Genomic DNA, 24,917 nt, shown 5'->3' with positions numbered 1-24,917 from the left:
GTAATACTGACAGCTAGTGTTTAAAATAGTTACTGCAGTACAAATTCAAAATACTGGAGAGAGTCGTCTTCCCCGCCCCCACCTCCCCAGACTCGAAGTTCACGGAGGTTGCCAGGCTGAGACCGCAGCATCCACAACAATGTTGCTAGACCCTTGTCTCACATAGCCAGACATTACTTCACAGCACAGCGGAGTAGCTAACGTTAGATGCTGGCTATATTGACAGTCATAAAAGGCCATGCTCACACGGAGCTCTGTACCCAACTGACAGGCACACTTCCTAGGCTTAGCTAAAACACAACAACCTCGCTGTCCTCTCCATCTGACGACAGGCACACTTCCTCGGTTTAGAATTAGCTACGATAGGAACCGCTAAAAATACCACCACCTTGCCGTCTTCTCCACGCGACTGAACACACTTTATTGGCTTAGAATTACGGCAACAATCGCTAAACACACTGCAAACTCACTTTACTGGCTGTGTCTCAATTGTTTTTGCAAGTAACAAACTTGGGTACTCTATATGATTCAATGTGGGTACACAAATGTTAAAATGACATAAAATGCCCGTCCCTTGTAACGTTAGCCGTGATAAATTAGCCTGAAGCTAATGCTTACCTGTTCAGGAGGAAATTAACCAACTCGGTGTCCTTTTGGTCTCTAAGCTGTCTCCATCTTTCAAATACATCTCCAATATTTACCCGGGGTTTGTTATGTCTCTGGTCACGCAACTGTTAGAAACATGCGTTTTTTTTTAGGTCGGTTTGAATCTATCTTCGTTGATCCCGTTCGTTTGTTTGCTGCTTTCATGGCTGTGCTAACGTTACAGCTGTAGCGCGCTGGGTTTACAGGTATATCTGGCAGTAGCGGTTTTTGGCACGGGTGAAGCAGGCAGCTGCCCGGGGTGGCATTTTTTCATGACACATGGGGGGCGGCACAAGCACTTAAAAAAAAGAAAAAAATCCTCTGCGCCGCAAAGCGGTTATCTAGTATCTATCATTTCACTGTGTGGGGAATTGGCAAATTGGCGGAAGGGGAAAGGGGAGGGGGGGCTGAAACAGACTCTGTGTTGAGAACTAAAAGTAGGCTAGATAGTAGAAGTTCACGAAAGCAATGCAACTTGGTAAAAAAAAAGACAATGCTGCTCTGCCAAATGTCTTCAAAGGAATGAAACGATAATAAAGAACAGTGATTTAATAGTGATAAAGGGATGGTACACTCCCAAGCCGGTGGGCAGGTGCATCCGCGCTACCGGCTCCTATAGTGGTCTTTGCTCCAGTCTGGCACCGGACACCCTGCGATGCCATCCAGCTCTGTGGCTCGGCACGCTATTTAGGATTCACAAGGAGGAGCGACGCACGCAGCCGCGGGCACATGCACTGGATGCGTGTGTGTTTGTGTGTGTGTGTGTCCTACCAAAGCAGAGCATTAGCTCCACACTAGTTCATTATGGGCTAAGTCTTAAATAGGCTTTATTTGGAATATCCATTGAAATATTCACATTTTACATGAAAAAAGTTACGCTCAGATGTGTCCAGTTTGGGACGTCACATAGCTGTATGTGCTGGGGTACATTTGCACATAATTTATATACAAGTGGACACCTGAGTATTACCCCCATATTGATATTGTAGTCAAATATAGTGATTGTGATGTCATAATGCAGCAACAAGTAATCTGTATTTTCTGTCTTCAAAACTAATCGATTAAAGGTTAAGGCTGGTGATAGTCTGTATTTTTTAATCAATAAATCCCATTAAAGACCCAAACCACACCCTTCTTCCTCCAAAAACACATCAATGAGCAACATCTTGTTAAAAACACATCAATGAGCAGCATGTTGACAGGAAGTGATTAGCTAGTAGTACACAGGTCATACTGTAGCTACATACTACAGGTAGCTACACTCGAAGGGGGTCTCGCCCAGGGTGTAATTCAATGTAGATCCGCCACTGATATCTGGCAACCCGGCCTGGCTGTCAAACTGGGCAGTTGATAACAACACAGGCCAATTCACAAACAGAAATTCCCCGAACGGAAATTTCAAAAGGAGAAAATACTGGCATTAGCATTGTTGTCTGAAAAGATAGTATTTCAACTAAGCATGTTTACTTAATATCAGATTACGCATTGGGGTCGTTTTTGGATTTATTGTAAGTCATAGAGCTTTTATTGTGACGGAAAAAACGGAAGTGGTGAAATGCTGTGAGGTGCAGATTACGTGCAGTCCCGTCTCGGTTCCGAAATCGAAGGCCGTTTTTATTTTATAGTCGATGCTGAGTCAAGGCAACATACTAAACCCTCAGTCACACTGTTTTGGATATGTTGATATTGTTTTATGTACTGAATTGTTTTAAATAAAGTTTTGATCGCTCACTCGCTCAGAGCCTACCGTAATTATAAGAATAGACGCCCTAAGAGAATCTGAAAGAAAGTCTTACAATACATCCATGTTTGCAATCCGTTCGTGGTCCGTTTGTGGTTCTTCTTGCGCTTGTGTAGTGCCGTTTCGTGCTCATAGATATATGCATGTGTGTTGTGCTGGCAGTACTGCGGCTGAGATGCGGAGGAGGAGTTTTGTATCACTTCCTCTCAGTTTACGTTCAGCTCTGGACCATCCACGCTTCCGACGTGCGGGCTCAATTTATAGGAAGAATACCGTTAGCCGAAAGAATGTTTTTGAGACCAAAGACATACCACATATGATCTTTTGATCGTTTATACTATAATGTAAGGAATGACAGAGTACCTGTGTTGTCATATTTTGGCCTTGTTTTTCTTCTTCTTTTGTCCTCTGATCAGACTGCCGTTTCCAACTGTTATATAAAGCCCACAGTCATACGGAATGTGGTACAGAAGTGATTTAGAAGATGGATACGAATCGAATAAAACAGGTGAGACGCTCATAAGATAACGGCTTGGGATGACAAGATGATGCCAAACATGCGAACTAATAGATCCAATGATTCTGTTTTTAAAGGCCAAGATAAGCGACGGTACAGCAGCTATCACAGATAACGACCGTTTTTCTATTATACTGTGATACGTGCTACAAGGCTACATTAACACATCGTATAAATTGAGCGATGAGGAAGAAGTGTGTCGTGGTTTATTGCTGTTTGATGCAGCCAGTTATGCCCAGCTGCAAGTAAACTGAACAGAGTAGCAGAGTAAGCAACAGCAACTGAGATTAGTGAAGGTATTAAACCTATTCGACCTAAACGAGTTAATGATCAGCCAGGTTGATGTGGTTGAAGTCAGTACAAAATCATTATCAGTATTAATCATTATTTAAATAAGCTTGGCATATACACCAGTAGCCTATAGAACATCTAGCCTATGTAAGATGAGAAAATCTAATTGAGGACGTAAGTAAAGCATTCCACTGGTAAATTGCACATGTATCATACAAACCCTCATCTGCAGCCTAAAGCTTAACTCATGTCAAGTTTTCACTACTGCCTTGAATCATTCATTTGGGGAACATACATTTGTAAATCGATCAGTGATGGCAATAATGTAAGATGTCATACACCTAGTCTTCCTGGAGGTGGTCATGGGGGTATCCACCTGGGCCTGGCAATACTGTACATGATCCTGACAACAGGGGGAAAAAATTACCTGCAGATAATGAAAACGCAGTCTTACCTAGATCTGAAACGATTTGTGAATTAATCGATTAGTCAGTCGACAGAAAATGTATTGGTTTGAAAAAGCAGAAACTTCACCTATTCTCAAATGTATTTGCTAGGGATGTTGGATGTTGGTTTTGGTTTTGGAAAACCAAAACAAGACTTTTGAATGTATCAACTTGGGCCATCAACTATGTCAGAACATAAAATGTTTCTTGCCCTCTGTGAGTATAACTCAATCAAACATTGGCAAGTGGCCCACCTTATAACCCCAATCTTTTTGTGGCAGTATAAACTGTGTGACAGATAGCCCTTTAAAAATTGTTGTTTTAGGCTCCAGTGGCGGCGGTTCTCTAGGATGGGTCTCTGGCCACGAATCAGCCTGGCACAGCAACCCCCCTGGCCCTGGGAACAGTATCTCTGGTGGGCGCCGACACAGCACAGTGTCTGACAGTGGTGACACTGGAATTGGCACTTACTGCTCTGACAGCGTGGAAGGTAGGATGTCCCGTCTATTTATTCTGCATCGTTTGTCTCTTTTTAAAAAGGTTTAACCAGTAGGGTTTTATTCACTTAAAGCGTAACTCTCGCCAAAATAGGGTCTTTTTGTGAATATACCCGAGTCAAACTTTCATTTAAAAGCATAATTAGGACGTGGAGTCCGTTCATTCGCATTCCGAGATTGACACTTTTTGACTGGCAAGATGGGGGCGACCGGAAAAACCAACAGCTACAGTGAGTTGTTAAAACCTTTCTTTTTAGTAAACTCTGTGTACACAAACAATGTTCTCAATGCTCGAGTTCATGTGTAGAGCCCCTGGTGATACTTTGAGCAAAGTATTATGTTGTGTTGAGCCTTCTTAGTGTTTTAAAAATAGTGATTTTGATGCGATCATAGAAGTGCCCCTAGCACTCCCATTCAAAAGGTCATTTGACCAAAAACGAGAATACGGTGAATTTTAAAAGATGCGTTTCCGTCCTAATTATGCTTTTAAACGAAAGTTTGACTCGGGTATATTCATAAAAAGACGCTAGGTTGCATTTTGGCGAGAGTTACACTTTAAATCAAAGGAGAGAGTGTGGTCGAACTAAATGTCAACAGTAGTAGAGTTTTGATTATCACTTTTAGGATGCATTTCACAGTCCAACTTTCCCAAACAATACAACAAATCAGGCAAACTGTGAAAGAAATCAAATGGAAAGTTTGTACACCAAAAAACTTTAACAACTCCATAAATAGCACAAGAAGCTCTGCATTTCACTGTGTATGTATATATATATATATATATATATATATATATATATATATATATATATATATATATATATATATATATATATATATAATCATTTTCTCTTTTTATTGCACTATTTGCACATAACACTGTACATTTCATATTGTATTTATTATTACTGTATATTTGTTTTTATTATATATGTTAAAAGTCTGGATAATATATGTTGTTTGTATATGTTGTTTGTATACCTGGAGTGGTAACAAAAATAATTTCCCCCTGGGATTATTAAAGTATTTCTGATTCTGATTCTGATATATATGTGTATATATATATATATATATATATATATATATATATATATATATATATATATATATATATATGTATATGTATATATATGTATATGTATATATATATATGTATGTATATATATGTATATGTATGTGTATATATATATATATATATATATATATATATATATATATATATATATATATATATATACATACATATATATATATATATATATATATATATATATATACATACATACATACATACATACATACATACATACATATATACATACATATATACATATACATACATATATACATATATATATATATATATATATATATATATATGTATGTATATGTATGTATGTATGTATGTATATGTATGTATGTATAGCTAGGGAGAGGGTGAGAGATGTGTTTAGTTAATGATGTCCATAAGCTCTTTATGTTTCACGTTTGCTCAAATCTGTAACAGGGAACCATGTGAATGTAGTTAACAAATACAGTATCACTGCCAACACACAATTCATTATAAAAGAACTCCCATGTTACTCAATTCTGCTAACATTTGCACTGCACAAAAACCTCCCTTTTATTGTTACTTGGACTAAGCTGCATGGATGTTTTAAGGTGAATTGTAGTTGAAGTTTAATAAGAAAATATTTGAAAAAAATTTCTGATTTCTGATTGCTCTGACTAGCATATTTCTAGTTTGGCTACAGTTTCGATTGGGTCTAAAACATAACTGTAAACATCAGAGTAACAACGTATTGCTACTATCTCCATCTCTACATCAGAAGGGGTAACCAAGACAAGTGTTGAGGAATTAAACACCAACCGTGACTTCTCTGCTGGGCACCCTGCAAACCAGTGTGCAGGCGTCCGGTAGTGAGCTGGGTAGCCTCCGTGCCTGTGTCGGTTACCAGCGAGTTTTAGGGAGCTGTGGGTTCCTGTTGCAGGGACTTGGCTGGAACCTGGAGTGCCGTTGCTATTCATCCATCCAGCCAAGTCTCTTGTCCTGTGTGCTGATCTGGCAGCCACATTTATGCGCCTCATGCAACAGTTGATAAAACAACAAAATGAGAGCCACCATCTATAACATTTCTGTGAGCACTTAATGCCTACTTAGTATTACATTTACAATGTTGGGTTGCCTTTTAAAGAATTTATAATAAGGTAGAACATATAACTCTAATAAAGGGGGCTTTGTAAAAATAAACTAAAGCAATACAAACAGCACAGAACACAGATGCTTGTGTTGATGATTCACATTGTTCTTATGGTCTCTTTGGCATGTTATGTCTTACAGACGACTCCAGTTCCAGTACCACACCTTTGTCTTTCCAGCCACTGTACGAGCATCTCATGGGTCAGGATGATAGTGCCATCCCTGTTGTCCACGCCATGCTGTCCCCATCCTCCTCACCCTACACCAGTTTTAGAAAGCCAGCCACACCGAGCAACACAGGTCGCTGGAGCAGGTCTTGCCAGCGGCTTACGTCAGACATGTCTCCCCTGGGTGCACCAAGCTGTCTGGATATGAAGGATCATCAGCCCATCCGGAGGTGGTCTTCTCTCACCAAGTTGTCATCTGGGGCTGAAAAGAGCTCCACTCGGACATCAGTCGATCAGTACAACCCAGATTCACAAGGCTCCCTGGACAGAAGTCTGCTATATGGGTACAGAAAACAACCTCATGGTTCAAACTTGGACCTTTATCTACCCATATCTTCATCCTTGCTCTGCCATACCTTGCTGCAGCGCTCACCAGGTGCTGGCCCCTGCTACCGATACAACCACAGCAGTAGATCCAATGGTTTGGAAACAGACCTGTCCCTTTCCTCAGCTCTGTCATCATCAGTAAAACACAACAGTTTGGACATGAACTATAGTGCTTTACCAGAAGCTAAACTGGTTCGGGGAGGTGCACAGGTTTATGGCCTCAACTTACCCAACCAAGCAAACTCACTGGGTCATCGGACTGAAAGAGACTCCCCGATTCAGCCTGCAGTTCGCACCCAGATGTGGCTGACTGACCAGATGGAGTACAGGCCCAAAGTAGAGGTTGGCGGTCAACCTGGTCAAATCAGTGCTACTGGAACAGAGGGCTGTGGTAGCGATGGGCCGTTGTCATGTCAACAGGGACATCAGCAGGAACTAGGGCTTAACCAGGTAAGAGGAGTTTATCAATAACGAAGTGAGAAAAGAAATGAGTAGGTAGAGGAAAAAGAGAAAAAAGCGAGGGGATGAAGTAGTTATCCAAGGTTGGCAGAAGGACAAAGAGGATTGATAGAGCAAGAAGGTACTGTATATCATCAAAAAAGGATATATGTTTAACATGCACAATTTACCTGACTTTAAAATAATGACCTAGTGCCATGTTAAGTTAAAGGTGCCCTGTGGAGTATTTTGTAAACAAACTGGAATATTGCAAAGACTGCGACCAGAATCAATTGATAGACTAATAAAGTAACTGGAATTTACTGATTAAAATAGTAGATTTATATGGAGGACGTCTCAATAAATAAATAAATAAATATATGCAGTAATACATGAATAAGTAAATAAATAAAAGAAATAAATCTTGAAATAAATGAATAAATAAATAAATGCTTTACATTTATTTCTACATTTTTGTCCAGCTACATTTATTTATTTCTGTCTCCATATGTTAATAAGTTAGAAGGTCCTAGCCTCTACCTTAGCTAGATTTGGGTCTACGACTTTTGCCTTACAGTGAGACATTGCATGGAGGAGCAGCAGGTGACAGCAGCTCTCCTCTGCTCCCTGCTATGTTCACAGTGATTTTTTTTCCTCATTGATTATACGTTATTTTCCCCACAATCCATTCACTATTAATCAGAATTTTCATTTTCATGACTCGCATGCCACGGATAAACTGCTGGTGGTTTCTATTGCTGAACCCACTGAGCTAGCATGTTGTTTGTGTGTATGGACATGAATATTCCGGTTTGGAGGCTTGTCCCGTGTTTGATCATATTCGGGTCGGGAGATACTCTAGCCATAGATGTAAAACCTATAAGCAATATTAAACAAGAGGGTGTGATTTAACGTTAGCACGGCAGTGATGCGGCTAGCACCGAGTTCCGTAACGTTAAGCACCACTAAAGTGCCATTCCCTCCCTGTTTAGTCAGTCAGCCAACTTAAGCTAACGTTAGCATTGTAGAGATCGTAGGATTTCACAAACTGAATAAATACCGCACATATAAAAAGAGCACAGCTTTGCTAGCTCAATCTTGTTGTAACAAAGATATTTGCTGAAAATAATATTTTTTATATCGACAGATTTAGATTCAGATTTAGTCCTTTATAGATTTAGTGTAAAGTTACACTTTTAAGAGTGTCATTATCATGCTTGTGCTGCCAGCCAGTGTTGACAACATGCTGTGTCCATATTGGGGGTGAGTTAAAAATCTATGTACAATTTCTTCTATCGCGGTAACTGCAGCGGTTTAAAGACTTCACAAAATGTGTGCGGCACAAAAAAAAAATCAATGCCGCCCTCAGAAACGAATCATGAGATTCCCAAAGATTATCACCCCAAGTTTACACCTTGTACAGCTGTGATTAGCACTGCACTGTTGAACTGTATTCTATATCACCGCTGAATGTAGTGACATTGTCAACTCACCCCACACAAATGCAATGTGCGTGATTTGTAATATTCAAATACATAATTTGTTTGGGTTATGATCTAAAATTCAAAACACAGATTTTGCATTTTATATAGTCATTTACTGATCATTAACATGACTACAATCAGTTAAGAAAATTGCTTACCCTTACAGGATGTAAATAAGCATAAGACACTGATGTAATTACATTATGTCAGTATGTATTTGTACACTGTATGTGTTTAAGTGCCTGTGTTTATGTATTTTCCAGATGCTGATAGGGGCCTCCCTTCCTGTCAAAACTCTGGTGAAGGTTAAAGAGGGGCTGCTGAGACAGAGAGAACTGGAGATAGAAAGGTAGTGTAGGACACTTCCTCCAACACTGTCACATGTCTCAGTCTCACTCTGTTCAGACCAAAGTGCCTCATTTTACTTTTAGTGTGTATGTACTATACTTGTGTGTGTGTGTGTGTGTGTGTGTGTGTGTGTGTGTGTGTATTCAGCTGTATTATTACAGATTAAGCCATCTATAATTTCCCTTCCTTCCGTGCTGGGGCCCTGGCAGGTCTGTGACTGGTCCTTGGTGCATTCTTTTATTTTCTGAACCCATTCCTTGAGACTTTTTCCTAACACCCTGACACCATGTGTGGAAAAACAGTTGCAATGGTTTATCGTTCCACAAGGGGGAGCCGTGATTATGAACACAAGTGTTTACTGGCCTGAAATCAGCTGTTCTTATTATATTTGGTGTGTATGAGAGTGTGCTCCTACAGAGCATACTTTTATTATATAATGATGAGCAGGTCATGAAAATATTATGCTGAAGCGTTTTGTAAAACCTTGATAGGCTACAGATTGTTGTTTTTACAGAAGGAAGTAGTGAGAGGACGATGAAAAGAGAGACGTCTGTAATTTCTGATTATACTGATCTGTTCTGTCTGTGAAAGCTGTGTTATTTACCAGAACTGCAAGAAAATAACAGATATAGAGCAGTGTTTCCCAAACTTTCAGTAATAACGGTGAGTGCGGCATTTCAGCAGCTGACTGGCTGCAGCAGGACAGGCCGCGACAAACTGACACAACGATTTTCACACAAAGAAAGAAATAACGATGTGGGGCATATTAGGTCTGTTGAATTCACAACAAGACACAAATAATTATCATTTTGATGGAAACAGTGTTTTACAAACTTTAGAAGCTTTACCCCTAACTTAACAATTCACAAAATTGTGTGATTTTTAAGGGAGTCTTGGAACTAGTGAGCCTTAATTGTGGACAGTTTGATCAGTTAGATCAGGGATTCTCAAGGACAGGGCTGTGACCTGTACCTGGTCTCTGCTCCATTCAGCCAAACAATCATTAGTATTACAGTGTCACTAATGCGTCATCATGCAACAGGTCTCCCAGAGCCCTCTGGAGAGTGTAACACTCGAGTGCAGTAACCAGCGTATATTCTTACTGGGGTATTGCCTTAACCCGAATATATTCGTTTTTTCAAACTAAAATGTAAATGCACTGACTGGAAGTCTATTGGCATGTTAGTGGCAAGCATGTGGCTGGTGTCAGAGAGGTGTCAGGCAGGTGTCAGGACATTGGCAAGCGAGCGGCACACGTTAGGCACCCGTAGAGAAGCTGTCGAGCTGAGCTGCACCACAGTGGCAATATGTTGGCTGTTGAGAGACACCGCCTTGATTTGCCGTCAATGGGAGGGGCAAGATTTCCAGGGAAAACCCACAGGAGAATGTTTTGTTGTCACAACAGTTTAGCTGCTGTTTAAAGATTTTTGTTTAAACACTTTAGATTACAGCCCATAATGTACAACGTAATGGATGGTGTGTTCTTTTGTACTGATGGTGTACCAGTACAGTACATACCAATACTTATATGTACTGGGGAACAAGATATGAAGTTAATAAAATTAAGCAAAAATCTAGACTTTTCAGGAGAGATGGAGTTCTGCATCACTTCAATCAACCATTCACCATTCACCTACCTACCCAACCACCCTTAAATTGACAGAAATGATGTCATTCAAAACAGGAACAAGCTGAACTTAATAAATTGGATGTGATTTTATTTCTAAATGACCTTTTACCAACAAACAAACAAACTGCATTGTTCCTTTATAATTTGGGGGCACTTCAAATAACTATGATATCTGTGCATTTTCGTAACAGAGAACCAGGGGACCAATATATTGTCATGTATAGTGGCGGCTGGAGATTGGGAGTAACTAGGCTGGCAGCCAAAAGGCCTTCAGTTGGGAGGGGAAATTCTAGGTGGCTTCATCTGTACCAACGCAACATACAATTCTCTCAAAAGGCCTGAAAAAAATATGTATTTTGCTGTACACATTATTTCACTGTTTGTAAGCAGAAAGAGATTGTGTGTTTCAGACAAAAGCAGCAGGTCTTGCAGCTCCATGCCCGGATCAGAGAGAATGAGCTCAGAGCACTGCAGGTCCTGCAGAGCCAAAGGGGGTGGTATGACGACCCCCGCATTCAAAATACTAAGGTAACACAAATTCATAATGTGATAATCACATCAAACATTTTCATAATACAAGTTACAGCACAAGTTTTGATTGTCCAATAGGAATCAGCAATGAGAACTCCATCTGATAGGCTGTGCTGTGATGAAGAACTTGGAAGGAAGCTGGCAGTGGCTGAACTGGAAGTACTCCATTTGAATGAGTTCTTCAAGCAAGTCACACAAAAATATACAGAGGACATCAGAAAACTGGAGGAAAAGGTACAGCAGGCAGAGAATTCAAAGTCATTAATACAAAGAAGTGAAAGAAAACTGATGAGCAGAGCAACTACTTCCTCTGATCCTACAAACAACCACATAAAGAAAATATATGTAGGCTACTTTTACTATTTGAAGGGCAAATAATAGTCTTTCATTGTTTTTTAAATAATTGTATTTACCGAACATGATAACTGATGTGAACTGATTCAATTAATTGTGTGTTTTTGTACGTTGAAATTAGTTAAAGGGATACTCGGCCGATTTTCAACCAGCTTTGTATCTACTAGGTAGTATGTGTAAATGAACTATGGCTAACCTCCCTCCATCTTGCCAGCGGCCAGATCTCCATGCTCATCTCTCTCTCTCTCTCTCTCTCTCTCTCTCTCTCTCTCTCTCTCTCTCTCTCTCTCTGTCAAACTCAGACCAAACTCAGAACAAACTGTAAAACTAGATAGTGCTGATCATATAAACTAAGATTCTGTTACTGTATTTTAACTGTATTGTAAGTGTCTCAAATGAAATATGTATTATATTATAGATCACTTTTACTGTAATACGAGATCCTTTGTTACCAGCTGGCCGCCATATTGCTTTCTGTGACATGCTCGCGTTACATCACCCACCAGCGGGAGCGTTTGTTGGTCAGCTCCTTTTTTCTGTTTTCTCTGGCCATATAGCACCAATTTAAAAAAAAAAAAAAAAAAAAAACGTTTGCACTTTTCTTCCGCATAGTTTTATGAAAAGACTCTCTTTCCAGCAGTAAGGTACTTTCTTAATTACATTCAACATTATGTTTATGTTACGTTTTTTATTTACAGATAAAGACGAGGGATCGCTACATCAGTAGTCTGAAAAAGAAGTGTCAGCGAGAGAGCGAACAGAACCAAGAGAAACAGCAACGCATAGAGACACTGGAGAAATATCTTTCCGACCTGCCAACGCTGGATGAGGTGCAGGCCCAGGCTCAAAAGGTACAAAGCATACGTAAACATACACACACACATAGGTTGTGGCTACATAGTGTCTGCCAATGCAACCTGAGGGGTGTTTTATACAGAAGGCATATAAAAGCAGCAGGGTGAAAATTATTTACAGGTGCTCAAACAATTCAGTCTAAGTCAAAAGTCTGAGTATTCAAAAGAAAGAAAATAAATACTTATTGTACTTAGCCGTGTCCAGCTGTGTTGGGATCCTACCGTCAACGTAAAATGTAAAGATCAATATGTATATGTATTGTTTGTAAAGCTTAATTGGTTAAAGAATAGCCTCACACTCTAAAATGTAGTACACACCTGGTCTGTTTCATAAAAACTTTGCTCAATTCTCTTTGGCGACTGTTCAGTGACGACACTGGTTATGTGTGTGTGCTTAGCAGGAGGAGGTACAGCAGAATGCTAAGGATCTGGAGAAAACAGCATCTCGGTTACAGAAGAGCATCGACGAAGGGTATGCTCTGATGAAGGAGAAAGACATCAGGAATGAGATGCAGGCCATGAGGGAAAAGGAGTTGATTGCATCTGTACAAAGGTACACAAAAATAACCAGTGTGTTATTGTTATTGTTATGTGTAACCGTTTTTAGGTGGCTAGAAATGGTGGGGCAACAACTGCTTTGGACAGATACAAAACGAGAAAATTACAGAATTTTATATTTGACACAGTTTAACACAGGTGATAATTTGTCTAAGCACATACATGTTCTTCTCAACGTGCTTTTAAAGTGCTCAATTCCCCGTTTGTATGCACTGTCAATTTGGCTAGCTGTGTTCGATCTGCCGAGCAAGTCCCATTTTATCCATTTATCCTGCTCCTTTTGGAAATTTGGAAATTGGAAAGATGCTTGAGACCCTGAAAGCTTGTTCTTGACCAGGTAACATTCTCTCCAAATAACACATAGGAAGCAAAAAAGCATCTTCTCTGACAAGTTAACAGTTAGCCATTGTTTCCTTTTTTTCCTTCTGGTAGAGTTGCACGTTACTCTGGATGGTTGCAAACAGTCGCTGTTTTAAAAGAACATGGTCTTGGGCGCCTGGGTAGCTTAGTTGGTAGGAGGTTTACTCCTCGACGCAGAGGCCCGGGGTTCGAATCCGACCTGCAGTGGTTTCCTCCATGTCTTCCCCCTCTCTCTCCCCTTTCATGCTGTCCTGGCGATTAAAGGTGAAAATGCCACAAAAAAAACATGGTCCTTCTGAGGACCACCGTAACACCATTGTATGCACACGGTAGTTTCTACATAGACTTTAAGAGCCAATGGGCATCCCACTCTCCTAATGGGGTGTCAAATTGTGACAGCTGGATAGGCTGATTTAGGTGTGATTGGCCAGCACTTAAGGAAAGAACGCTGTATTCGGCCACAGAGTGACCCCTTGAGCCATTTGTATTCCACCTCAAACATGAATTGCTCAAAGACAAGACATGTAGCTCATCGACACGCTAATGCAAATGTGCATCATCAATTTGGTCCACTAAACTTTTTGCCACTGAAAGACTTAAAGTATTATTCTAAGTGTCTGACAACATTATGGAAAGGATCCCTACAGAGATAAGTGTTTTTAAAACCTCTTTAGGACCTTTCTGCTTAATCAGAAACAGCTCTAAAGTCGCTAGCGCTAAACCCACCTGACGCCATTTAAAAAAACAATACTTTTAGTGTGTATAGAGCCAACATATTTTCACATGTAAATCGGTAAACTATGTCTTTGTTTTTTCAACCAAAACTGGAGTTGTGATTGTTGGAAAAGAGGAAAGACAACCCGAATGAAGTGTATTTTACGGGGCTAAAATCACTGTTTATTTACATAGAGTCTCGCAAATGTTTACAAAAAGGATCTTCCAACTGAAATATTTTCCCTCTGTTGCTCCGGACAGCGGCAAACTCTTTTTTCTTTCTCCCTTTTCTGCCGAGTGGCGCATGTACCCGCTCGCGGTGTGAAGTGCGTGTCCGCGCTATTCTCAGACATGCACTCTACTATCACTGCTGATAGACGGCTTTTTGTACACGCTCTGAAATGGACGTAAAAATATCACACTTTCTCTGTAGTCTACTGTTAGCAAGCTATCTTACTCTTTAACAGAAAGGCTGACCTCCTTGGAAATCCTACCCATAATGTTGTCAGACACTTAGAATATTAATCTGAGCCTGTCAGTAGCAAAACGAGCACTTTTGTGAACATAAATAGAAGCTGCACAATTGCCCTATTAACTTACATTGTAGCTTGTTTCGCTGATTGCTGACTACTGACTGTAGCGGTCTTGTTTAATACTGGACCAATGTCAAAGATTGTTGTTCCCATCACTCACTTAGACACAAACATATGAAAATAGGGTCCAGGTTTAAAAAAAACGAAGTTACCCTTTAACTCACAAGGTCACATCTTCATCACAATCTCAGGAATTGCAGGTTTGGGCCCAACAGCAGATTGACTGATGAGGAGGCAGCAAGAAAAGCCTAATGATTTATTGAAGAAATGACTTACAGATTGAGAGTCCAAAAACAGGCAGATAACAGCACTAAATCCCAAAAAATAGAAACACTAAACACTGGGAGAACTAAACACTAGGAGCCAGGGCTGGAGGGCTTGATACAGGGAACAAAGACGAACTGGCAAAAAACACAGCACAAAAACTAAATACACAAGGAAAGGAGTTGGAAATAATCACGGCAGGGTAGGCAATCAGACAGGCGGGAAACGCGCAAGCACAGGAAGTGAAGTTATCTGTAACGAGAGCCAAGGTGAGTATTTCAACAGAAAACATTAAATAAATGACAAGAAAAGACCTCAGAGCAGGACATGACAATCTTCACCTCAATTTGCACAGCCCAGACGGAATGTGTGTCCACTGGTGTTTTTGCATTAACTTTAAATGCAGTTGGGCCTCTAAACTGGCTTTGCATTCAGTCTTAACAAACTCCTTCGTCATGCTGCAAACTGTTGCTAACATGATCTTACATGTACATGTCTCTGTCTCTTTCTCTCGTCTCTCTCTATGTGACTGTGTCTTGGTAAAGCCTGCAAGAGAAGGTGCGGCACTGTTTGGACGATGGGGTGAGGTTGCCCATGCAGGACCTGAAGCGGCTTGAGGTGGAAAATGCTCAACTTTTAGAGCAGCAAGACAACAGCAGCAGGGTAGCATTGTAAACACACACATGCACAAATGAATGCATACAATACATACAAACAGGCAACAATACATTAACATGTTATCTTTGCTCCCCACCAGCTGATTGAGCATCAGAAAGAACAGATTGAGAGACTGACCTTGCAGCTAACGGTAGGTTAATAAACAAATCCGCACACTCAGAGTTTCTCAACCTTGGGGTCATGTTCTTGAAACATAATAAAGAAAAGTGCTTCAATTTAAAAGCAACCTGTCACCACAACACTGGTCAACTACTATACAGTACATCTAAAGGTGGGTAGAGTAGCCAAAACCTGTACTCAAGTAAAAGGACTGTTACTTTGTAATAACTCAAAAGTAGTCCATCATAACAGCTACTCGAGTGAGAGCAAAAAAGTAGGCTACTACTAACCCTGAAATTCCACCAGGCAAATGTGCAGCATTTTCCGTTCCATCGCCCACCATGCGTCATACCACACCAGGAGGGTCCTTAGTAACGGAGCGTCTTGCATGCCCAACTCACAGACTTTGTTGTTTTGGTCATTATCTTGGATATTTGCGCTTCTACCATAAAAGTAAGTAGTCTACATAGGTAAATGTTTTTTTTTTCCCATTTAGTACAGTTATTAACGATAACAATAGTGTAATGATGTGATATACATTTGGAGGCTGCACAGGGTGTTTATTTAAAAAAAATATTGACCAAATGCTTTTTTTTTTTTCACCTTTATTTTTACAGGCAAGTCATTAAGAACAGGTTCTTATTTACAATGGCGGCCTGACAAGTGGCATAGCCACTTAGAGAAAGGGAAGGAGGGCTAGATAATACATTAGAAATACATACAGTTTAGAAATTACATAAAATACAATTTTAAATACTACACAGAAAACAATAAACACTTATAACGAGATAATTGCACAGATACATGCTCTAGCCCTTCCACTCCCTGCCCGGCCTTTGAACACTAGGGTTGGGTACTGAAACCCAGTTCCACTATGGATCCGGTTCCTACGCAAACGGTAGTATTCGGACCAGATTACAATGCAAATTTTGGCTCCTCATTTCGGTTCCGACTGAAATATTTTCCCTCTGTTGCTCCGGACAGACTCTGCAAACTCTTTTTTTCTTTCTCCCTTTTCTGCCGAGTGGCGCACGTGCCCACTCGCGGTGTGAAGTGCGTGTCCATGCTATTCTCGGACATGCACTCTACTATCACTGTTGATAGACGGCTTTTTGTACACGCTCTGAAACGGACGTAAAAATATCACACTTTCTCTGTAGTCTACCGTTGGCAAGCTATCGTAAATGTAGGCTACTTTTAAAATGCCATATTTTCCCTCTGGGCTCACCAAAATGGACGTAAAGGCATATTAACCATTCACTGCATGTGATTGCTAGTAAACATATTACACTTGCTCTGCTAGTCTATCGTTCAGGACAAGACCCTGTAGCCTGGTGGTGGGGGAAGCAGGACAGCCTCCCCAAATTGTCTGCCCTTTCAAACTCATACCTGTGTGTACAGGCCTCTTGGAACCTATCTGAGAGAGTTTTCTCCTGTGCAGGACATGCCATAAGTCAGGAGAGGTGTAGTATCTTGCCAGAGAAGGCAAATATGGTAATTTTTCTGCAAAAGGACTGCTAAAGTTTGAAGCTGGTTGGCATACCAACTCAACAACATTTATTTTGTTGTTACTTGTTAATAGTGTAACTGTTATTTGTTAAATTATTGTAGTTATGTGTTAGGTGACTTAGGTTTACTTATTATATATATAAGTACTTTAAAACGTTAATATATTGTTAAATTTAAATAATTTTCAATTTTAAAAAAAACTCCATAAAACAGCCTTTCTTGTCATTTTTCAGTTTTTCAAGAATCGGTTTAGGAATCGGTTAGGAATCGGAATTGTTTTAAAAGTACCGGTTCAGCATCGGAATCGTAAAAATTCAAACGGTACCCAACCCTATTGAACACCCCATGGTTCTGTTAAAAACAGACCTGGTATGTAGCTGCAAAGGGGCTTGGACTACAGTGACAGCAGAAAGAGACAAAATAGATAAGGTGGTTTAAATATTCTTCAGCTAAGATAGGAAAGACCACGTACTTTTCATAAATCAAAATACATATATTTATGTATATAGTTATTTCAAGTATGTGTGTGATTGATGTGGGTGTGTTTGTGTATTTGAGAAGTGTTTTATTTTGTACTTTATTGGCTTTTTTCTTTGCACTTTTCAAATTGAAATAAGAAAAACGGACAGACATATCTGTAGAAAAACAGTCTTTTGGCTTCTGGATTTTTTCTGTAGTAAGCTGAGACATGTGACTATGGCATTAGTGTATCTGTATCTTACCAGATGTGTTTACAGCAGTGTATTTTAATCATTTTACAGATGTATGACTTGGACGGAAATAAAAACCCTCCATTCTAGAATCACCCTGACACTTGGAACAAAAACTTGAGACTGTTTCCTTTCCAATGATGTCAGGCACATCCCAAAGTGTCAAAGTGTACATATATATATATATATATATATATATATATATATATATATATATATATACACACTTTTAATTTGGGTATGACGTTTAGACCGAAAAGCATGACATTTCAAGCATTTTTTAAGAGGTTAAATGATGAGGAGTTCATGTGACTACGTAAATGTAGGAGTTTGAGCACACCGCCGCCACACCGCCACACAGATGGCCGCAGCAGGAATAGACACAGAACTTAAATAGTGGAGACAGATGTTCGGAAATGGAATGTAATTAGCAAATAAACGCACAACCTTGACATATTCTATTTTTGTATGTTTCAGGAATCTTTATGTGCAGAAAAAATATAGGCTAATCTATAACACAAAAGTGGACAATTTTAGAGCTCCCCCGTAAACGTCTCACAGCAGGCTTTCAAGGGAGCTTGTGTCCTTAGCTCCCCCGTAATTCGAACCATGCTGTATAGTCTTCCTCTAAAGAATACCTCAGGGCTTACATTCTGTACTTTGTTAGGCCACCAGTACAAGACTGCAAAAGAAAAGAGGCCTTTCTCATTGACAACAGTCTTATCCGCTAGAAAAGGCGGAAGGCCTCGCCATCCCATCCAGAGCCTTCCCACAGGTATCAGTGTTGGAAGTGTTAATTTAAAGGTGTTAATTGAATACACTTTTTGTCAAATTCAGTGAATATCTCCTCACAGTCACCTAGCTCTCTATTTTCTGCGTGCGCTGAAAAGAAATCTAGTGCTCCTCACAGTTGTGAAATGTTTACTCAAGTACAAATTTGAGGTACTTGTACTTTACTTGAATCTTATCTGTTCATGCCAATTTCTACTTCTAGTCCACTACATTTTAGAGATAAATATTGTACGTTTTACTCCACCACATTAATCTGACATCTGTGTGTGTGTGTGTGTGTGTGTGTGTGTGTGTGTGTGTGTGTGTGTGTGTGTGTGTGTGTGTGTGTGTCTTTGAAATATCTCATGAACCGTTCATCCAATCTACTTCACACTTGGTTTCCTGGGTACCCAATGAACTTGGGGTATGGAATTTTGAGCAGTTTGGACAGCGTTGGATATTAAACTGTGAATAAAACTAAAAGACCACGGAAAAAAGGTTGAGGGAAAAAAGTGCTGCCATAACGCTGGCTCTTCCGTGTCTACCCTTCACAATAAACGCCTAGCTTAAATTCACTCAGCATTTGGCTAAGAGGCAACTCAATAAAAAATGATTTTGTCCCTTCACAATAAAAGCCCAGCTTAAATTCACTCAGATCATTTTGCTTAGAGAAAAATCAACCAAAAGACATTTTTGCTGACACTAGATCGTAGACACTATCACATTAAGTTGCTGTGAGCTGTAAATTCACCACTTCTTCCTTCTCACTCAGACTCTTGCTCACCCTGGGTCCGGTTGTTACACTAATACATACAGCTGCCCTCCCCCTTTTGTTTTCGCTCCTCTTTATCTCTTTTAATTTGTTTATCTTTTTTACTTTTATCTTTTGGATGTTGTATGTCCTTACTGGTGTGTGTTTGTCAGTGAGCATGGGTCTGTGTTGTTTGTCCCCGTTTTGGACCTGTACTGGGTTGGTTTGCGGGTGGGTAGGGGACTTGAGGGGACGTGACATATCAGTTCCACCATGCTATGTTCACTTTGTTCACTATGTTGTGTCACTTAAAATTAAAAATTCAAATAAAAGTAAAAAAAAAAAATTACCTCTGCGAATCAAATCCATACTTCAGCGTTAACCGTCAAGCCACAAAGCCTGTTTGGAAATTAACACCTCTGCTGAAGTGTTCAATTCGTTAACGATAGGCTATATGATGAGACAGCAACGCCGTCATTAAACACTGACTGTGGCGATATCAACATGCAATATTGTACTTGGCCCAGTTCTGGTGGTTGATTAACGCAGATATTTGGTGATTTCTCTCATTAGGGGCCGGATTGGGTGGCGAATGGGGCACCACCATAAAGGCAAATGTCTGTGATTACTCCACATTTTAATTGTGATATTTTGTGAGTGAATCTTCCACGTCTGTCAGGGAAATGTGGTAGTACAATGTTTTTCTCTGAAGTAAGAGTACACAGTAAGTCAGTAGTAGGCTATAGGGCCTACAGTGTGGTTGCTTAGTGCTTTAGGGTCATTCTGTAAGTAATGTTTGGGTATAATGGTTCTGGAGAAAGCTTTAAGCAGCAATACCACAGGCCAAGCAATCGGCCGTTCCAAACATATTTTGAACAGGCACTGTACTAGTTAATTAAACTACCCAACAATATAACTGTTATACTCCAGTTGAAATAATTAGACGATTAAACACGGAACAGTTTGGATTGTTCCAGTTTCTAAAATGTGAGGATTTTTCTGCATTGAGTACTTTTACGTTTAATACTTTTAAGTGACTATATGTAAATTTTAAATGTTTCTGAAATTGTGTAAAGTTCCATCTGATTATCATAAATGACGAGAATTACAGTGACATCACGTCACGTCAGACAGGAGTCAGTTGAAAGCTGCACCTGGAATGCGATCAATCGTTATTTTACTAACGTGTTTATCAGGAAGAACATCAACAGAAAATGGAGATGTATTTGTATTATCAAATAGCCTATACAAACTTTAATGGCATTTGACTATACTCCAGACCCAACAGTTCCTCATGTGCTAGCACTGGCAATGGTAGCAAGGAAAAAACTGATCCCAATGAGCTGGCGCCCACAGATCCCACTATAAACTATGAACACTATGAACAGGCAGTGTGTAGAGACTGATACTGCTGGCCTGAAAGATTTGAGCACGCCAACTTATTTATTTTTTATTCATTGTTTTATTGAGAAATGGCCAGTGCCTGTACAAGGAGTTGAGTGCCATACTCAGTCAAATAAGACCTCATCTAACAGATCAGATCAGGCCTTGACTACTGTAACGCCATACTATCTGCACAAGTCATTTCTATATCTCCACTCAAGAGTTGTCAAGTGAAGTGTAGTCACACAAAAACTTGCGTTTCTCCAACTGGTTTCTCCCAGGGGGATGATTTTATACCATCAGTTAAATAGAGAGATATTGAGATATTTTGAACTTAAAAAGAAAGACAACACTCATATATACGGATAGTGAAGTGTAAGCCAATACAATCTGGAGAAATAAAGTTGGACCGGTGTATGTCTGGGGGTCAGGTTATGTAATGCATGAGAGAAATTGTTACTGGAAACTAAAATATATGCTGTTGTTTCCCACTAAAAAAGCAGCGGCAGGTGGATAAAGGGCTGTTGGTGCATCCCCTGTCTCATGTGGAGATGCCTGAGGTGGGCCGGCTGCTGAAAGAGATGTCCCTATGTCTACTGGACCTCCAAGCTCTCTGCAGCATCCTGGCTCAGAGAGCACAGGGGAAAGATCCTAACCTGTCTCTGCTTCTGGGCATGAAATGTATGTGGGTTACACACACACACACACACACACACACACACACACACACACACACACACACACATACATACACACACACACACACACACACACGAACATGAGTAACAGTATTGTTTAAGTTATATCTTAACATTTATCTATGATTGGCACAGGGGGGCATACATCAGTAGTGGAAGAAAAAAAACATTACTGTTTTCATTTGGATTATCTGTTTTATACTCAATTTTAGCCCGTAAAGGTATTCTGAATTATGTTATGTCTGAGTGGATGACTACTATGGAGCATCAAATTCTGAATCAAGTCCACTGTCCAATTCTAATGTTGTCTCTGTGCCCCAAAGAACTGAACTACTATGGACTTGAAAGAATTTGTAATTTTTCTGATTTTCACTAAGAAAATCACAATTTTAACATGTTAATATGAATTGAAACAAAACCACTTGGTTAGGTTTAGGCAACAAAACTACTTGGTAAGGTTTAGGAAAAGATCATGGTTTGGGTTAAAATAATTAGTTTGTTTAGTTTGTTACGTAGGCAAGTTAAAGGAGTAATATGTTATATTTACTGTATTAAATCATAAAATGACCATGATGTGTCATCTAGTGATGGTCAAATGAAGCTTCGCGAACCACTGTCTTTATGTTCTGAGCTCACTAGATGGCGCTCTCGTTCAAGAAAAAACGCACTGAATTGCTATTCCTTTAACCTTTTTCTTTGAACAGAGAGCGCCATCTAGTGAGATCAGAAAATTAAGACAGTGGTCGTCACTAGTGTCATCAGATATTTAGAAACCAGCTAAGTTGAAATACTTTCAACTCTGATAACAATGCCAAAGCCAGTATGTTCTTCTTTTAAATTTCTATTCCGGTCCATAATGTCTGTATTTGTTTTGGCCTGTGTGTTGTCGTCCACAGCACAGTTTGACAACCCAGCCGGGTTGCCAGATATACCATTAAAACGCAAACACAGTGCGCTAAAGCCATGGAAGCCGTAACCAAACAACCTAGGTCAATAGAGATGCATTCTTTCTGCCCAATCTAAAAAAAAAACTTGGCAGATGACATGGTAAAATACGTGTAAATATTGGAGATGCATTTACAAGATGGAGACAGCTTGGAACCCAACATGTACAGAGGACCACGAGGTCGCGTTTTTTTTAGCTGTTGTTGCAGTAATGTTTAACCGACCGTTTAAAAGGTGACTGTCAGCCGGGTAGATTGCAGTCTTTTTAGCGGTTGTTGCAGTTAGGATTAGCTTAGCTTAGTTTAAGCATCTAGCTAATATTGACATTGTCAACGTTGACTTTTGGTTTCACACGGGACATAAAAAAAGTGTCCTGGGTGAAAGTCCTGTGTTTGTTTGACCCATCCACCCTGAATTTTATACTACGTCACCTGATTTCCCCCATTTGCTCCTCTTATAATTACTATGGCCACAGAAGGTGGTCGCCTAATAATATACGTAAATATGGGTCATAATAAGCTGCTTGCAAAGACCACCTTTATGGTCATTTTTGGGGGAGGACGGTCTGGTTTGTGAACTTGACAGCCAGGCTAGCAGTTTACCACTACTTCCAGTCTTTATGCTAAGCACATCCTGACTCCAGCTCCACACTCAACACACAGAGAGCAGTGTTTTCCCTACCATTGTTTTGGGGGGGCAACAATATTGTATAAGCAATTGTATGTACTCTAGGCAAACATTTGGCTTAAGTCATAAAAGTCTTTAAACTAAATCTCAGTTCTAAGTTTATTTGTCTTCACCATTCACCATTCCTGAATTAACTAAGCAACAACCTGGCACACTGTATATTATCCATTACCCAGTGATAACTTTGCTTTCTCTGTCCAGCATTGAGTGTTTCAGCGGAGGAGAGTGACTGCAGAGTAGCTGTGGAAGAAGAACTGAGGTTCAAGCTGCTGGAAGTCGGCCAGCTCAGGAGAGACATTGATGATCTAAGGCAAAGCATCTCAGACCGCTATGCTCAGTAGATGGGTGACAGTTGTGTCTCCCAGTGACAGCAAGTATCCTCCATTTCTGATGACACTGCTCTAACCCAGTGTGTGTTTTAACTTTTACTTCCATATACATAGATAACTACATAAATAATTACAATAATCATAACTACAATTATAAGGTCCGCAACAATGCAGACTTTCCCAAAACAATTAATTTGTGCCACCTTCACGGTGTGGTTTGTAGATGATGACAGACAATGATAATGTGTCAAGTAGACCAATCATGTTGTTCAGCATATGGAGTGGTTTGCCTTCACACTACAGTTTTGTGTTTGACCCAAAACCAGTTTACAACAACTTTGACAATATACTAGAGGTGTGACGAGATCAAAATGTAACAAGACTTCTCGTCGAGGTAGAAATTGACTTGCAATATCAGTCACAAGTGCAGAGCAGCCACCAGACGCCAGTAGACGAGCCTAACCTGGTTAGTCTTTTAATACATCTGGCTTTGAAGATGAGTCTGGCTTGGACCTCTAAATCAGCATAGAAGATCCCCTGCCCGTTCTCCAAAGTTGACTCTGAGTTCACTTTTGCAGAGCAGTAGCGGAGTTGCAATTGTACAAAGCTGCCAGTAGAACACAGCGTTAGAACGTTAGAGGGTACGGCCGCTCACGCTCTCTCACTCGCGCCCGACACACACACACACACACGCGGACTGCAGCATGCAGTTCAGTGTGGCGCTGACTCGCGCAGATCGCTCTCTTTCTCTGTCTTTTTTTAAATGAGTCGGAAGCAGACTCATTAAGCTTTACTTATAGATAGATAGATAGATAGATAGATAGATAGATAGATAGATAGATAGATTGTTTATGGTCATTGCATATCACTACACAACGAAATGAAGATGACATCAATCACTCACTTAGCAGCAACAATAAATAGATAAATATGGAGTAAAGAAAATAAAAATAAATAAATTAAAAAAGTATTAAAACCAGAATAAGAAAACCAGTGCATTATCAACACAGTATGGTTCAAGTCCAGCTTAGCTTAGCCTTTCAGCAGCTCATTTATGGCCTTGGGGAAAAAAGCTATTTCTCAAGCCTGTCTGAGGGTAGGGTGTCAAAAAGGATATGGCCAGGGTGTGTAGGGTCCGCTCTGATGCTTGCTGCTCATCTCTGCAGCCTACTGGAGTATATGTCCTCAAGGCTTGGGAGAGGGGCACCAATGATTCTCTGGGCTGTTTTAATTACCTGCTGCAGGTCTTTTCTCTCCTCAGTGGTGCAGCTGGAGAACCACACTGTACAGCTGTATGCCAGGACACTCTCTATTGTGCACATGTAAAAATGTGTGAGG

At 40.1% G+C, this 24,917-nt stretch overlaps 1 protein-coding gene across 1 annotated transcript; it reads left to right on the top strand.

The window, feature by feature from the left end:
* The first annotated feature begins 2,407 nt into the window (after window positions 1–2,407).
* cep85l (centrosomal protein 85, like) lies at window positions 2,408–24,917 on the top strand. The gene is made up of 12 exons (XM_031304577.2): window positions 2,408–2,894; window positions 3,966–4,130; window positions 6,479–7,341; window positions 9,077–9,162; window positions 11,202–11,319; window positions 11,401–11,556; window positions 12,375–12,527; window positions 12,929–13,083; window positions 15,565–15,682; window positions 15,777–15,827; window positions 21,421–21,601; window positions 23,452–24,917. Exons 1-12 carry the CDS (start codon window positions 2,846–2,848, stop codon window positions 23,589–23,591), a joined length of 2,235 nt encoding a protein of 744 aa, XP_031160437.1. The 5' UTR covers window positions 2,408–2,845; the 3' UTR covers window positions 23,592–24,917.

The sequence above is a fragment of the Sander lucioperca genome, chromosome 19, assembly GCF_008315115.2.
Source record: "Sander lucioperca isolate FBNREF2018 chromosome 19, SLUC_FBN_1.2, whole genome shotgun sequence".
Taxonomy (NCBI): domain Eukaryota; kingdom Metazoa; phylum Chordata; class Actinopteri; order Perciformes; family Percidae; genus Sander; species Sander lucioperca.
Note: the sequence above shows the minus strand (reverse complement) of the source record. Positions and strands in the feature narration are given on the sequence as shown.

Bases quoted from the DNA above. Each gene is read 5' to 3' on its own strand.
- cep85l (XM_031304577.2), top strand. From the start codon at position 2,846: ATGTGGTACAGAAGTGATTTAGAAGATGGATACGAATCGAATAAAACA. The intron at 2,895-3,965 runs GTGAGACGCTCA...TTGTTGTTTTAG, and splicing joins ATACGAATCGAATAAAACAG to GCTCCAGTGGCGGCGGTTCT. The intron at 15,828-21,420 runs GTAGGTTAATAA...CCACTAAAAAAG, and splicing joins GACTGACCTTGCAGCTAACG to CAGCGGCAGGTGGATAAAGG.